Source organism: Lepidochelys kempii, chromosome 1, assembly GCF_965140265.1.
Source record: "Lepidochelys kempii isolate rLepKem1 chromosome 1, rLepKem1.hap2, whole genome shotgun sequence".
NCBI classification, from domain to species: domain Eukaryota; kingdom Metazoa; phylum Chordata; order Testudines; family Cheloniidae; genus Lepidochelys; species Lepidochelys kempii.
This window is the reverse complement of record NC_133256.1, coordinates 345,202,080-345,218,697: the sequence shown is the minus strand read 5'-3', so window position 1 is coordinate 345,218,697 and position 16,618 is coordinate 345,202,080. Positions and strand designations below refer to the sequence as shown.

Genomic DNA, 16,618 nt, shown 5'->3' with positions numbered 1-16,618 from the left:
TGGTGAGCAGGGGGACTGGAATTATGCAAGGTTGGCTTAACCTACAGGTTTATTTAAAAAAATAAAATAACATTTAGGTGTCTGTTGGGTGTTGCACAATAGATCTGCAGTGTGTCAAGAGCCTATGAACATTTCAGCTTTTCCAGCCAAACAAAAGACTCTCTCTTATCAGCCCGATTTATTACATATCCATAACCATAACTATCTCCTTGTCTGCAGAACTAACATCTACCACCTCTTTGTGTTAAATTGTTTGTCTTGCTGTATTTCCAACCTCTGAGCTGTCGTGGATTCACCTCCTTGCAGCTCCCTCCTCATTTACACCATCTGTCTGCACCGAGTCACCTTCCTGGGAGAGATTTTTGAGAGAAAGGAAAGAGAAAACAAATGGGTTCAGTTTGAGGCTGGCTGGAAGGGCCGCTCCTCCCTGAGTTTCTTGCCATTGCAGAAGGAACACTGTTAAGACTCATTTTGAATAAGTCATTTTTTGATAGCTTGCACTACAAAGGCTGCTTCTAATGAAGATTTCCTTCTGTGTGCTTAATAACGCCACTGATTTGAACGTCTTGCATCCACTGGATGGAATTGTTAACGACCAGATTGTGTTCGCAGGGAACCCGTTAACAAGTCAACAGTGCCAAAAGCAAGTTTCCTTAGGAGCATCTGCTTTCTTTCTGGCAAGAAAGATTAAAGGGACCTCACCCACATGGAATCGAGCCAATTAAAATGGTTCAAAGTCATTCCAGGGCATACACCTGCCCTCCACCCTGTGGATCACCCAGCCAATTTGTAAGGTTTTACCGTCACCTTTTCCCATTGCAGCATGCGTCCAGTTTTGGGCCCCACACTACAAGAAAGATGTGAAAAAATTGGAAAGAGTCCATTGGAGGGCAACAAAAATTATTAGGGGGCTGGAGCACATGACTGATGAGGAGAGGCTGAGGGAACTGGGATTGTTTAGTCTGTGGAAGAGAAGAATGAGGGGGGATTTGATAGCTGCTTTCAACTACCTGAAGGGGGTTCCAAAGAGGAAGGATCTAGACTGTTCTCAGGAGCACCAGATGACAGAACAAGGAGTAATGGTCTCAAGTTGCAGTGGGGGAGGTCTAGGTTGGATATTCGGAAACACTATTTCACTAGGAGGATGGTGAAGCACTGGAATGGGTTACCCAGGGAGGTGGTGGAATCTCCATCCTTCAAGGTTTTTAAGGCCTGGCTTGACAAAGCCCTGGCTGGGATGATTTAGTTGGGGATTGGTCCTGCTTTGAGCAGGGGGTTGGACTAGATGACCTCCTGAGGTCCCTTCCAACCCTGATATTCTATGATTCTATGAAAGAGTGGCGCAAACAACAGAGGGAAAGGACCAACTCTGCAGGCTCAACAGTGGAAGTGACCCTACACAAAGTCAGTCCCACCAATGTTCAAAGTTAACAGATTGAAACTGGGAACGTTGGTCCCCTCATCTCTTTCAGAACCAGCGATATGGCCTTTAATGATGGGAGGCAAAGCATCTCAGATGGACGCATGGCTTTTCAGTTGATGGTGACTCCCGCCTCACAAGTAAGACCTTTGAGTCTGTTGTAACTTATTTCCCCTCCCTGCTGGGATCAACTTCCTCCCATTGCTCAATACCTTCTGCTGATGACATCACCCTGTGCTTGTGATATCATCACCATTTCCATGGGAGAGAACTGTGATGTCACAGCGAAGAAGGGCTCAGAGGAGCAGGATCAGCTTAATTTAAGCAGCACTTTTCCAAAAAGGTAGGTAATGTAGCAAACTAGCGGATATGTGCATGTGCATGCCACTGCCATCTACTGGAGGCAATCAGAACTGCTCACCTGTGTGTCATAAGCCCCTTTACTGCTGACGGCTAGTGGAGATTCACCTTTGGGTCAAGGACAGGGGCCTGTGCTGAGTTTGATCCCAGCTGCTGACGTGAAGTGGTTACAGTGTGCAACGACAACTGGGAGGTCCTAAGTGGCCACAGATTTGTTATGGTATTCTTAGTGGATGGATGAAGGGGCAAGCTAGGTCAGCCTGAGGGGTCCCAGCGTGTCAGCTGATGGAACAGTGCACTATCACGGATAGTGGAAAGGAGGATATTCACTGTGGGCTCACACTCACAAGGGAAGGGGGGAGCCTGGCACCAGATGTGTCCTGCACACGTTGTCTGGGACGGGAAAAGTCTGTTGTGACAACCGGCCTGTAACTTTCGCCCACCTAGGAATTTACTCTGGCAAGTAGGTCAAGTTAATTCCAAGAAAGAATGTTCTAAACAGATGCCAGAGAACTGAACAAAAACTGAATTAGCCTAAACCGAAAAGGCCACATTGATATAATCCAAGGACTGGTGAAATTCTGCTTGTTAAAAACAGATGATGTGGAAGTTAATGACCCAAAATTGGTGTGTTGGGGGTATTAGGCCTGGTGGAGAAAATACTGAGGAGAGGGGCTATTCCACCCACCATTCCGTTTGTGCGTCCTTCAAGAAAGACTTGTGTGTGTGGGAGGGGATATAGAAAAGGAGGCTACTAAAGCGAATGGCACCATCATGGCTGCCACCCCCCCATCTCCTGGGACCCCAGGCCTTCATCGTCCTCATCCTAAAGATGTCCTGAGCAGACCAGGCCAGAGAGAGGAACCCAGCTGATATCATCAGCTCCAGCTGAATACCAGCCACCCCTGGAGATGAAAGGGGATCGGGCTTTAACAGCAGCTCCAACCCAGCTCAACTGACTTCTCTTTCCCCCAGCAGGACAGTTACCACCATCTCTGATACCATTGAAGAGACTCTCAAAGAAGTGGGGGGGGTTTCCTTCTAAAACTCTCTCCAGCTGAAGGGAAAGGGAACACGGGAGGTGATTAAAATGAAAGCCTGACTTAATACTTTCCATTTCCAAGGCTTTCACTGGTTTTCCTTCTTTTCTGTATCATTAATAAAAGGTTAAACAACTGGTTTGCTAGGGTGCTATGCAGGCTAACGCTTGCGTACATCAAACCCCGAACCATCTTTAACACGGTTTAATGTTGGATAGAGACTGGATTAGGTTAGCACCTTTGGCCCATATAGTTCATCTAAATTAATACCACAGTTCTCAGGTATAGCCTCAATCTACCACTGACGGTGCCAGAAGAGGAACAGAAGAACAAGACAGGGCAGTGACATGAGGCTTGAATTCAAGCCAGCGCAATGGTCTGAAGGAGGTGGGAGAAGAACTCTACCCCTTCATTGTCCTCTCAGGGCTCAGAGCTGTACTCCTGCAGCTGGGGTCTCAGTAGGTCTTTCTTTAGACAGGGAAAACAGCCCCTTCTGGGATCTGCTCTTCCTGCCTCTCTCAGTTAGGGTGACGAGAATGCTCCAGGTAGAAGCATCACCTCTGATGCAGCTTGGTCGTTATGGAGAGTGGCCTAGTTAGTGCTGTCTTCATAAGCAGCAGCCACCTCCCTTCCATAGCACTGGCTGATTGCTTCTCTTAAAGGGCCCCCTTCAGAGGACAAGGGCTTCATGTCCCTGAGCACGTCTTTCCTCACCAAGGTTTGAGGTTTTGGCGCAAACCCCAAGCTCAAGCCAGATTTGCAAACTCGAGGGTGATCCCAGGCTGGATTTCAAACCCTACTGGTGTTGATGCATGGCTAAGGTGGAATTCAGGCCAAACACAGTGGCTGTCTTCCAAAAACTGGACAGAAGGGTTTGGCCAAGTTTTCCTTGGGAGCTTTAAGTCTGGGTGATATCAAGGAAAGTGAGTGCCGGAGGTGGGGAATTTGCACAAAATTCTGCACATCAAAACAGTAATGTGGCACCCAGCCTTAGAGAAGGGGAACCATGATAGAGCTGGGACCTAGAATACCAAAGGTGAAATCCCAAACTCATGGAAGTCCACTGGACTTTTGTCTTTGATTTCAGTGGGGCCAGGATTCCACCCCACATAGGCATACCCTGTACAGCAGAACTTTGCTAATTGGCACTAATCAGCCACCGGGAGTGGTACAAGGCACTTTACCAACAAGTTACCATGGGAGGTCTGTGAATGAGTTGATCATTTAAGGGCTGGGTGTTCCATGATCCCATTGATGGAAACTCAATGACACAAGCAAGTGCAGCATTGAAAAAGTAGCTGAGACCTCATGCCTGGTTTGCCTTCCTCACAAGCATCGTGCCAGATTTGATGTGCCATTGGGATGATGTAGAGCAAATTCTATGCTCCTGGTAGGCCTACAACCTTGAGATATATGGTAATGGTCCATAAACACTCTGAGATCTCTCTTCCATAATTGTAGGTGCCAGAAATACAACAGGAGTTTTGAAAGCAAGGGGTATGGACGGCACCTAACTGCAATATACGAGATGGCTTGCAATGTTCTAAGCACAGATCATGAGCTCGGCTTCCAGTAACTTACAGCCTAGAAGCACCCATGTGGACAATGCAGTGCACAGATGAAGAACAAGGCTTGGATGATATCACCTCACCAGGTGCTCACTGGTGGGCCAGAATGACCTGCCCATCACAGATGTGGTAGGAAAATGGGAAACCCAAGCTCCTTCAGAAACTGGATTTACCAGGATGGGGGCTGTAAAAAGTTTGTAGCCACTTCAGGGTTAGAACTGGGGCACAGTCCAGCTGGCTTCCCTCACTGAGAGCTGGGGAGCACTACTGGTATCTTTTAGCAAAGCATGCTGAGAGTGGGAGGAGTCTGAGGGCTTATAAAACACAGGGTCCTCTAACTTCGTCAGTCGGAGGAGGGGGCAGCACCAGGGAAGGGTGTGTAATGATAGTGCCAGGCCAACGCATTCCAGCAAAGTGAAGACAGGCAGCATCTGGGAAGGAGGTACTGCATTTGGGACTCCAGGCACATAGGCTGGGGCCTGCCTCACCTCCTTAAAGAGACATGGATTCCTTAGAAGGGAAAAACTTTGGGCATGCTTGGGGCAGCAGGAGCACTGAAAATGGAACTGAATGGAGTTGCGAGTGACATACACCTGGATGCGTTTTTGCTGCTCCGTCTCAGTCTCCCTTTTCCCCGCCACACACTGGTAGTAGGTAAATCTGGCCTGCTAGGGAGTACTAGGAGAGATGACACATTCTGCAGAACACAGGTTTCAAAGTAGCAGCCGTGTTAGTCTGTTTCCGCAAAAAGAAAAGGAGGACTTGTGGCACCTTAGAAACTAACAAATTTATTTGAGCATAAGCTTTTGTGAGCTACAGCTCACTTCATCGGATGCATTCAGTGGAAAATACAGTGGGGAGATTTTATATACATAGAGAACATGAAACAATGTGTGTTATCATACACAATGTAACCAGAGTGATCAGGTAAGGTGAGCTATTGCCAGCAGGAGAGTGTGGGGGGGGACCTTTTGTAGTGATAATCAAGGTGTGCCATTTCCAGCAGTTGACAAGAACATTTGAGGAACAGTGGGGTGGGGGGGAGCGCTTCTTCAGCTCTCGTCCCCTAATGCCCCTACTCTACGTGCGTTACATTGATGACATCTTCATCATCTGGACCCATGGAAAAGAAGCCTTTGAGGATTTCCACCATGATTTCAACAATTTCCATCCCACCATCAACCTCAGCCTGGACGAGTCCACACAAGAGATCCACTTCCTGGACACTACGGTGCTAATAAGCAATGGTCACATAAACACCACCCTATACCGGAAACCTACTGACCGCTATTCCTACCTACATGCCTCCAGCTTTCACCCTGATCACACCACACGATCCATCGTCTACAGCCAAGCTCTGCGATACAACCGCATTTGCTCCAACCCCTCAGACAGAGATAAACACCTACAAGATCTCTATCAAGCGTACTTACAACTACAATACCCACCTGCTGAAGTGAAGAAACAGATTGACAGAGCCAGAAGTGTTCCCAGAAGTCACCTACTACAGGACAGGCCTAACAAAGAAAATAACAGAACGCCACTAGCCGTCACCTTCAGCCCCCAACTAAAACCTCTCCAATGCATCATCAAGGATCTACAACCTATCCTGAAGGACGACCCATCACTCTCACAGATCTTGGGAGACAGGCCAGTCCTTGCTTACAGACAGGCCCCCAACCTGAAGCAAATACTCACCAGCAACCACACACCACACAACAGAACCACTAACCCAGGAACCTATTCTTCCAACAAAGCCCGTTGCCAACTGTGCCCACATATCTATTCAGGGGACACCATCATAGGGCCTAATCACATCAGCCACACTATCAGAGGCTCATTCACCTGCACATCTACCAGTGTGATATATGCCATCATGTGCCAGCAATGCCCCTCTGCCATGTACATTGGCCAAACTGGACACAAATCAGATGTCAAGAATTATAACATTCAAAAACCAGTCGGAGAACACTTCAATCTCTTTGGTCACTCGATTACAGACCTAAAAGTGGCAATTCTTCAACAAAAAAACTTCAAAAACAGACTCCACTGAGAGACTGCTGAATTGGAATTAATTTGCAAACTGGATACAATTAACTTAGGCTTGAATAGAGACTGGGAGTGGATGGGTCATTACACAAAGTAAAACTAGTTCCCCATGTTTATCTCCCCGCCCCCACTGTTCCTCAGACGTTCTTGTCAACTGCTAGAAATAGCCCACCTTGATTATCACTACAAAAGGTTCTCCCCTCTCCTCCCCGCTATCCTGCTGGTAATAGCTCACCTTAAGTGATCACTCTGGTTACAGTGTGTATGGTAACACCCATTGTTTCATGTTCTCTGTGTATATAAATCTCCCCACTGTATTTTCCACTGAATGCATCCGATGAAGTGAGCTGTAGCTCACGAAAGCTTATGCTCAAATAAATTGGTTAGTCTCTAAGGTGCCACAAGTACTCCTTTTCACTCTGCAGAACAGGCAGCTTTGTAGCAGCTCTTTGAAGGTGGAGAGGATGGGACTCATGTATGTTAGGTGGGAGACTAGTCCAGGACTCACTGGTGAGAGGGGTAGGAGAAGTGACTGGGGTGGCCTCACCCAGGACTGGAAGGGACCTGCTGGGTCATCAAGTCCAGTAATCCCATTGGTAAATATATCAAGATCCAATTTAGAACTACTTGGGTTTCTTGCCCCCACTACTCCTATGGGCAGGCCATTCAAGACCTTTGCTTCTCTGTGGATTAGAATATCTCTTCTAATTTCCAGCCTGAGTTTATTCCTGGCCAGTCGATACCCATTTGTTCTTGTCCCCACCAGAAGCGAATGGAAGAGAAGTCCCCCTACCTGTTGTGATTTTACACCAACGCTCACATGTTAGTTTGGATTTAAACCTATTGCTGTTTCCTCCACAGCCTCCAAACACGAACGGCCTGCAGGCATTGGCTTCCCCATGGTAATACCAGAGCAACGTGTAGTGCAGGCAGAAGCCCTCGTCCATAGGCAGTCGACAAGGGTCTGAAATGAAACAGATCCCCACCAAGAGATCGATGCTGGAATGGAAAGCAACGAGCCAGATGCTGCCCCCTTACTCCCACTGAGCAGCAGCTTACTGCGTAAATAGCCCTGTTCATTTCAATAGGGATTCAGAGGGAGTAAGGTAGGCCCAGATCCTCAAAGGGATTTAGGCCCCTAACTTTCAAGGGGAGTTAGGAGCCTAAATACCTTTCAGGATCTGGGCCTGACTGCTTCCCATGGCAGAATCCTGCCCTATGTGAGTTTTCCAATGGTGTGTCCAGGCCAGGGGGGCAGGATCTGGGCCGTCAGGAGTGTGTGGCCATGAGCTGGCATGGGAGGTTGGATTGTACTGGATGAATAGGATACTCAGTAAAATGAATGAAGTGCCGAGCAAGCTTCCCCTCCATGCCTTAAAGCCCACTATTCCTGCAGGCAGCACCCAAATGATCTACCATCCCAACCTGCAACACCCGCCGTGGCTCTAGCTCGGCTGCATCTTGAGCAGAGGCTGTCAGAGTTGCTGAGCTGCCTCTTGGATTTTTTTGCAGACGGGGGCTAAAACGTCTTACTGTCTGCGAGCATCCAAGCCAGTTTCATCTCAGCAGGAAATCCGATTTCCAGTGGTTGGAAATCAAGAGAATGCTTTTCTGCCTCGCAAACCACAAGGTACTAGCCTAGTGTGCCCACCCCCATAGCGTCTGATCTCCAAACGCGCAGTTGAACCCTTCCACTGCTGAACTCTGCCGAAGGCTCTTTGTGGCACTCACTGACCCCAGCAGCATCCAGAGACACATGACCCAGTTTGCAGGGCCACTCAGGCTGGCTGGACAACATTGTTGCAGGTGGCAGCATGCTGCAATTAGTTATCACAATAATCTCAACAACAGGGGAATGTCCAGCTCCTAAGTTTATCTGCTCCATGCAGGAGGAGAGAGACAGAGATTTCCTGTAGCGCTAGTTATCGGGTGTATCTGTTTCCATGTGTGTGTCCCCTTGAGTTCAGTTTTAAAAAGCACTTCCTCTCCTGAAAGTGACTTCCCTAAATGCCATTTAATTCAGTGCATTTCACCTTCTAATGGGCTGCGGGCATGTCGCTGCTCGTGCGGAGCCTGAGCCATTAGTTGCTTATCACTGGGAGCTGCAGAGAAAGCAAATGGAAATCACAGTTAATGAGGGCGTGCAAATAAATCAGCCACAGTTTAAATATTGATCGTTACAGGTTTACATGGTTTTCCGTCCTATAACAAGCTCTTGATAAATGTCACCGAACAACTGGTGAGCGGTGGAAATCGGTGGCAATAAAATTCTTAATGGCTTTTAACAACTCAGTCAGAAAGGTCAGATGTTAGAGAAAACTGAAGTATCTGTTTCAGAGTAGCAGCCGTGTTAGTCTCTGTATTCACAAAAAGAAAAGGAGGACTTGTGGTTAGTCTCTAAGGTGCCACAAGTACTCCTTTTCTTTTTGAAGTATCTGTGGTGTTTGTGAGAGAAGGGAGATAAATGTAAGATCAGGGTTCTGTAAATTTGAGAGGTTTGAAAAGCCAGATGCAACAGTAATCCAGCCGTAATAGCCACCTGATTGCAGAATCCTGTTAGCGTTTAGATGCCTGTCCACAACCATCACCTAGCAAACCCATTGAGTGCCCTGTTGCTAGCAATCCAGGCTCTAATGGGATTGCCAGCTGGAGACAGCCACAGCTGTGATTCAATAACATGAAGCCCGGGCCCCTGATCTTAAACTTCCGAGATCCAAAATGTTTCTTGAAAGTAAATTTAGACCCAGATGGGTGATGCCATCAATGTATGAGAAAGACCCCAAAGTGGAGAAGGCAGCTCCTTAGAGGACAAAGCAGGGAGGCTGCAAACTTTGGATTCAGAGACCGTGTTGGGTGATATTTGGATTTAGCTCATAGTAAGATACGGGCCATCCGTAAATGGGTTTCTATTTCAAGCACTGTTCCCCAAAACTCAAAGTAGTTTGGCCAGAGCAGGTCGGTCCAGGCCTGTCTCTAGATGTTGGGGTTCTTTTCTTTAATGAGTCTTGTAAACTTTGCTTCCATTACATGAACGAAGAGAGGTGGTGGCAGGTGTGTGAGCCAGCTCCAGTCTAGAATGCGATAGGTGCAGTTAGGCATGAAACCTCCCAGGAAGGCAGGTGCCCCTTGAAAATAAAGCACAATGGGTTTAAAAAAACAAAAAAAAAAAGGAAGGGAACTTTCTTTGTTGCTTTGCACCATCTGTGAAAAGTCTCTCAGGGGTCGTCTACATTTAAAACTGCCGATACCGACGGGAGGGACTGTCCCATCTGTGTAAGGAACCCACCTCCCCAAGAGGCGATGGCGAGGTCGACAGAAGAACTCTTCCATGGACCTAGCGCTGTCTACAGCGGCTACCTCAGCAGAGCTACTTCTCCGGGGGGCGGGCAGGCGGGCGGGCGGGGGGGTGGGGGGTCCCACACCCCTGAAGGACGTAGTTATGCCGATGGAAGCTCCCTGGGGAGACCGGCCCTCGGAAGCACGGACAATCTGTGCCTAGCTGCATCTCGATCGTCGCTATTTTGAAGGCGCCTCTCACCGCGCTACCTCTGGGCAGGGCTAGACACTATGCCGGTTCTGCGGTGGGATGCGGGGCCCCGCAGGGTCTGGGGCTGCAGACGCAGCGACACGGGGTCGCGGAGCGAGGCGCTGCGATAGGCCGCCCTCCAGCCACCGGCGGGATTGTTTTATCTGGGTAGAGGAGCAGTCGCCTGAAACGCTCTCACAGAGCCTGGCTCAGTCTGTGTCCCCGCAGCAGCAGATTTCCTGGCTCAGTCTGTGTCCCCGCAGCAGCCGCAGCCTCGCTTCTGGCACTGCCTTGCAGTGCCTCCTGGGGAAATCCGGGCCGCTCCCCACAGTGATCTAGCTGTGTGACTCCGCCCCACTCCGCCCCTTCCCCCAAGGCCCCACCCTCCTTCCTCCTCTTCCCGCCTCCGCCCTGCCCCTTCCCCAAGGCCCCACCCTCCCTCCGCCTCTTCCCGCCTCCGTTCCGCCCCACCCCAAGGCCCCACCCTCCTTCCGCCTCTTCCCGCCCCCGCTCCGCCCTTCCCCCAAGGCCCCACCCTCCTTCCGCCTCTTCCCGCCTCCGCCCTGCCCCTTCCCCCAAGGCCCCACCCTCCTTCCGCCTCTTCCCGCCTCCGCCCTGCCCCTTCCCCCAAGGCCCCACCCTCCCTCCGCCTCTTCCCGCCTCCGTTCCACCCCACCCCAAGGCCCCACCCTCCTTCCGCCTCTTCCCGCCCCCGCCCTGCCCCTTCCCCCAAGGCCCCACCCTCTTTCCGCCTCTTCCCGCCCCCGCTCCGCCCTTCCCCCAAGGCCCCACCCTCCTTCCTCCTCTTCCCGCCCCCGCTCCGCCCTTCCCCAAGGCCCCACCCTCCCTCCGCCTCTTCCCGCCTCTGTTCCGCCCCACCCCAAGGCCCCACCCTCCTTCCGCCTCTTCCCGCCCCCACTCCGCCCTTCCCCCAAGGCTCCACCCTCCTTCCGCCTCTTCCCACCCCTGCCCTGCTCCTTCCCCCAAGGCTCCACCCTCCTTCCGCCTCTTCCCACCCCCGCCCTGCCCCTTCCCCCAAGGCCCCACCCTCCCTCCGCCTCTTCCCACCCCTGCCCCGCCCCTTCCCCCAAGGCCCACCCTCCCTCCGATTCTTCCTGCCCCTGCCCCACCCCTTCCCCCAGGCCCCACCCTCCCTCCCTCCACCTCTTCCCTCCCCTGCCCCACTCCTTCCCCCAAGGCCCCACCCCCCCTCCACCTCTTCCCTCCCCTGCCCTGCCCCTTCCCCACAAGGCCCCACCCTCCCTCTGCCTCTTCCTGCCCCTTGCTGCTCCCCTTCCCCACAAAGCCCCACCCTCCCTCCGCCTCTTCCCGCCCCTGCCCCGCCCCTTCCCCACAAGGCCCCACCCTCCCTCCGCCTCTTCCCACCCCTGCCCCGCCCCTTCCCCACAAGGCCCCACCCTCCCTCCGCCTCTTCCCACCCCTGCCCCGCCCCTTCCCCACAAGGCCCCACCCTCCCTCCGCCTCTTCCCGCCCCTGCCCCGCCCCTTCCCCCAAGGCCCCACCCTCCCTCTGCCTCTTCTTGTCCCCTTCTTGAATAAGCTCCGCCCTCGCTCCACCGCTTCCCACCCCCACTCTGCCCCCTCCGCCCCAGAGCCTCCTGCCAAGCAGCTGAGCGGCAGGTGACCGGGGGGTAGCACCCTTTTTTTTTCCCCGTGGGTGGTCCAGCCTCGGAGCATCCCCAGAGTCGGCGCCAATAGTCTGTTGGAGGAACATCAGGCCCAGTGTATGTCCATCCCCCCTGAATCTCTTGCTCATGTCCAGCTATTTTCTGGCATGAAAAGCCCACCTGTAAGGATGCCGCGTGGCACCGTCTAGTGAGTCTGCAATGAGCACAGTGTGCTACACGGAAAGAGCCTTTCCATTTGCAATGTAGACCCTGTCTCCACTCTCACCCCTGCCCTTTGCCTCTCCACAGGGTCGGAGCCTGGCCTCGCACAAGAGCCTCTGATTACGGATGCCACTTCCACAGCCGCTGAAAGCAGCATGTCAAGGAGTCTGGACAAAAACCGAAACAAACAACCCACACCCACTTCGGCGTTGCTGTTAACCTAGGAGCAGCACTCCTAGCACCCCCACTCCCGGCTCTCTGCAGAGGGAAATTACTACAGACTGCAATGAAGAGGAGGGAACGGCCCCCGGCCCCTCTCCAGTAACGAGCAAGTACACATACTTCCAGACGGTTGGTCCTGGGTGGCAGGGGATTCGGACAGGACAGGAAGCAGAGAACAGATTGTGGATTTTGCTTTACAGATGCTTCATAATCATCAAGACCTAGCTCGTCTATAGCGCTTGTCCTCCACGGGGCGCAATGCTTTACAAAGGTCAGTATCTGGTATATATGTTTTATTACCCTGTCCCCTACAGGGGACACTCGGAATAGGACCTACAAGCCCATGGTTCCTAACAACTGGGTCTCCCAAATCTATGCTAATATTACGTGGGTTGGGTTAAATCGCATCTAACCTGCTGTGACCGCCACCCCTCGTGAGACAGTTGTGAGAGACAACCGAACAGCCCCACCTAAGACAAAGCGGGTGTAGACGCCCACCCGTAAGTCAGACTTTGTGGGCAGAGAGCTCCCCGGGGCAAGGTCTTTGGGTTTAGTTGCCACTTGAAAAGCACAGTTGCAGCTGCCTGGTGGTAGCCCTTGGGTGTAGACACAGGCAGGGTTGGCCCACCAGCGTAGGATAGAGATTTTCCACACCCCTGGGTGACGTAGCTGGGTCGAACTAACTTTTTAGTGTAGACCAGGCCTTTGCTCTGGGGTGTCTGCCTCTGTGTTGGTGGGACAAGATAGGGGCCCACAGGTACCAGTTCCATGGGTGCTCTGGGGCTGGAGCACCCATGGGAAAAAAGATAGCGGGTGCTCAGCACCCACCAGCCACCGCTGTTTGGGAGCTCGGGGAGGGGTTTGGGGAAGGGCGGAGAGCAGCTAGTACTGGGTGGGCAGCGGCCTCGGAGGAGGGGTGGAGTGGGGGCAGGAAGAGGCAGGGGGAGGGCGGAGCCTTGGGGGAAGGGGCAGGGTCTCAGGCTGGAGTACCCCCAGGGAAAAATAAAAGTCAGTGCCTATGGATGGACCAACTTCTGTTGGTCAGAGAAATCAGCTTTCAAGCTACACAGAGCTCTTCCTCAGGCCTGGAGGGAGACCTGAAGAGCTGCATCGCCCAAAAGCTTGTCTCACTCACCAACAGCAGTTGGGCTGTTAGAAGATGTGACCTCCCCCACCTTGTCTCTCTAATATCCCGGGACTGACGCAGCTACACCACCGCGTACGATTTGTGTTGGTGGGACAGAGCCATCGCACCTGGAGAGACACAGGGACGGAAGCAAGACAGCAGCAGAGAGAGAAAGCGGAGCAGACACAGCCTGGAAGCACAGTAATGCAACCGTGAGATAAAGGTGAAAGAAAAAGCTTTCTGGGTACAGAGTGTTGGCTAGAAAGGCAGGCTTCAGGCAGCTAACAAAGGAACTGTCTCCTGCTGTTTGATATCTGTATCAGTTTGCCATTCAGAGGTTCCTTTTCCCATAGATTTAAGGGCAGAAGCACCAAGGCCGGAACCAGGGAGGCCAGGGAGCCATGACCCCCCCGCTTTTTAACAAAAGAAACATAAGCGCAGAATTCATGTCCCTGCAGATTCCACCCTCTGCCCGCAGAATAATAGATTCTGCCCCGGAGATGCTGCAATTACACCTTTTGCCCACCAGGGAATGCTGTGGTGCCATAGGAGAGGGCAGCTGGCTCACCCCAGAGCAGCCAGCCGTGGAGAGGGCGGGGAGACTTTGGCCTTGCCCCCCTCTCCCCCCACAAAGGGTCCAGCGCCCTTGGCCAGAAGGACAATTAAGATCATCTAGTCTGACCTGTGCATGTCCCAGGCCAGAGAACTTCACCCAGTAATTCCCACATCTAGCCCTACAGCTTGGCTGAAAAGAGCAACACGCTGTCAGGACTGGAGTTTTACCTTCCCCTGTTTCCGGGGCAGATTGCAGCCCACACTCAGTGCCTTAGATGTGTCAGCCATCTTGATCTGCCCGTGAGATCTTCTGTTGTGCCCAGTGGGCTCCATTTCCTGCCTTGTCACTCTGATTATAAAAGTACTACCACATTTGTCAGTGATGGTCCTGGTCTCTCCACCTTACCATAGAATCATAGACTCTCAGGGTTGGAAGGGACCTCAGGAGGTCATCTAGTCCAACCCCCTGCTCAAAGCAGGGCTGATCCCTAACTAAATCATCCCAGCCAGGGCTTTGTCAAGCCAGGCCTTAAAAACCAATAAGGATGGAGTTTCCACCACCTCCCTAGGTAACCCATTCCAGTGCTTCACCACCCTCCTAGTGAAATAGTGTTTCCGAATATCTAACCTAGACCTCCCCCACTGCAACTTGAGACCACTGCTTCTTGTTCTAGCATCAGCCACCACTGTATTTTCCACTGCATGCATCCGATGAGGTGGGTTTTAGCCCACGAAAGCTTATGCTCAGATAAATTTGTTAGTCTCTGAGGTGCCACAAGTACTCCTCGTTCTTTTTGCTGATACAGACTAACACGGCTACTACTCTGAAACCTGTCATTTTACCAACACACTAATACAGCCTATGGGACCATAGCTGCAGCTATGGTTTCCTAACAATCATCTCTGAACTGTTTCCATTCATGGTCTTCCAACCCTGGCTGTCCTTCCTGGCTGTCCAGTCCCATGCCATCAGACATCCTGACATGGCCCTCGTTCCATCGGTACACTGGGAAGCGGTCTTATAACTACAATTCCCAGGCTGTCGTTGGTGAGGTAGGGAGGGAGGTCATGGTCAATTGTAGCCAAAACTAAAACAATCACACAACCACATTAAAATAAGTTACCGGTCATAAATGGAGTTGATTCCATGATAGGCATCTCTGGTTCGGTCATATTCTGTATTTCACTAAGTAATTCTTGTTGAGCTTCATCGGCCTTCCTTATGAGTTCTGGCGATGGAAAATTCTCTTTGATATTCCTGCTGATTTCTCCTGGAGAGTCTGCACCCAGGTCTGCAGATTTAATTAGTAAGTGAAAGTCTTTCCCTGAATGAAAAGTATTGGTCCAGATTGGAGAGGGGACCTCAGCAATCCTATGATGGCAGAAATCTGTAGACAATGGTAGGAGAAGCCTAACTTCAAACCACATACAGTTCTACAGCCATGTCATTTATTGGGGAAAGATAATCCTGGCGAATACTTCAGTTGAGTAGGAGTAAAAGGGGACACTCAAGTTATTTAGATCGAAAGCTGGATCTACAGCGTGCACCAACCGAAACTTCACAGCTGTGTCAGAAATGAAGCTGGTTGAACAGTGCAAAGCAGGGTGCGGATGTGTGCACACACAAACATGTTCCACGACTGAATGGCTGATTGGGCCAATCCCATTCCTGCTCTGTGCTGCTCACTTATGAGGAATCTTTGCAGCATTGATGGGTTGATCACACAAAATGGTGGGAGGTTGCTTCCTCTATGTACAATTCCAAGGGGAGTGTGCGAGCGCACCAGGGTGCTCACAGGGGAACAAGAGCAGTCACTACATGTTCCCCTGTTTAGAACACAAAGGTGGCAATTATTAGTTATTTATTTGTATTACGATAGCACCTAGAGCAGTGGTCTCCAAACTTTTCAGGGTCACCTCCCGCTTAGCCCGGTCTGGACCCTTCCCCCTGGGGCCCAGAGTAGGGGCATGGCTTGTGCGGGGGATATGGACAGGAGTAAGGGGGCTGGGGCTGAGGCCACAGCTGGGGGCAGGGGAGGGGCTGGAAGTAGAGCCCCAGCTGGGGGTTGAGACCGGCAGCTAGGGCCACAGGTGCTAAGCCCTGGGTGTGGAGCTGGTTGCCGGGACCCCGGGCATGGGGCCAGCAGTTGGGGGGCTGGGAGCGGAGCCCTGGGTATAGGGCCAGCAGGCGTGGGGTGGACGGCTGCCGGGGCTGGGGCTGGGGCCAGGAAAGGAGCTGGGTGGTGCTCCCTCCCTGTCCCCCATGGGGGCTGGCCCAGGCCCCAGCCACACACCCCCACCCCCGAACGTTCCTCTGTGCCCCCTGGTTTGGGAACCTCTGACCTAGAGGCTCCAGAGGACAGTTGAATTGTTTGTCCAGCATGGGACAAAACTTCAAAGGCAAGAGGGAGACCACCCCATTGCTCAGTGGTTAGGGCACTTCCTGAGAAGCTGGAGCACCGCCAGTTCGAACCCCCCCCCCATTCAAATTTCTCCCCTCCCCTTCAAATTTCTCTCTCCTCATTTGGCAAAGAGGGAATTGAACCTGCTATTTAGGGTTTTTTGAATTTAAAGTAGTGGCAAATTAATGATTTTTTTTAGGGAGTGTTAGGAATAAATGAATAGGGATAAAGGTTTTTTTTTTTTTGTTCGATATATGACTGGTATAAACAAGTGTGTTTTTACTTCAAAATTACTTTTTAAATAGATTTTAAGCATATACACATATACGCTATAGCCATAGGTTTAGAGCACTTTAAATATTAAAGTTACTGAAACTTTTAGATGGTTTTGAGAGATTAACACCCAGGTTTCCAGGGGCCCTCTTTCCATCCAGCTGCTGAGGCATTTAGGTGCTAGCTTTTTGCTTGAAGCAAAGATTTTTTGGATTGCTTTAAAGTGTA

General features: G+C 51.4%; 1 protein-coding gene across 1 annotated transcript; it reads right to left on the bottom strand.

The window, feature by feature from the left end:
• Positions 1-236: 236 nt before the first annotated feature.
• Positions 237-15,054, bottom strand: LOC140906990 (PI-actitoxin-Afv2a-like). The gene is made up of 4 exons (XM_073332020.1): positions 14,840-15,054; positions 8,471-8,539; positions 7,231-7,401; positions 237-349 (listed from the first exon to the last, which is right to left on the bottom strand). Exons 1-4 carry the CDS (start codon positions 14,886-14,888, stop codon positions 342-344), a joined length of 297 nt encoding a protein of 98 aa, XP_073188121.1. The 5' UTR covers positions 14,889-15,054; the 3' UTR covers positions 237-341.
• Between the last annotated feature and the right edge of the window lie 1,564 nt (positions 15,055-16,618).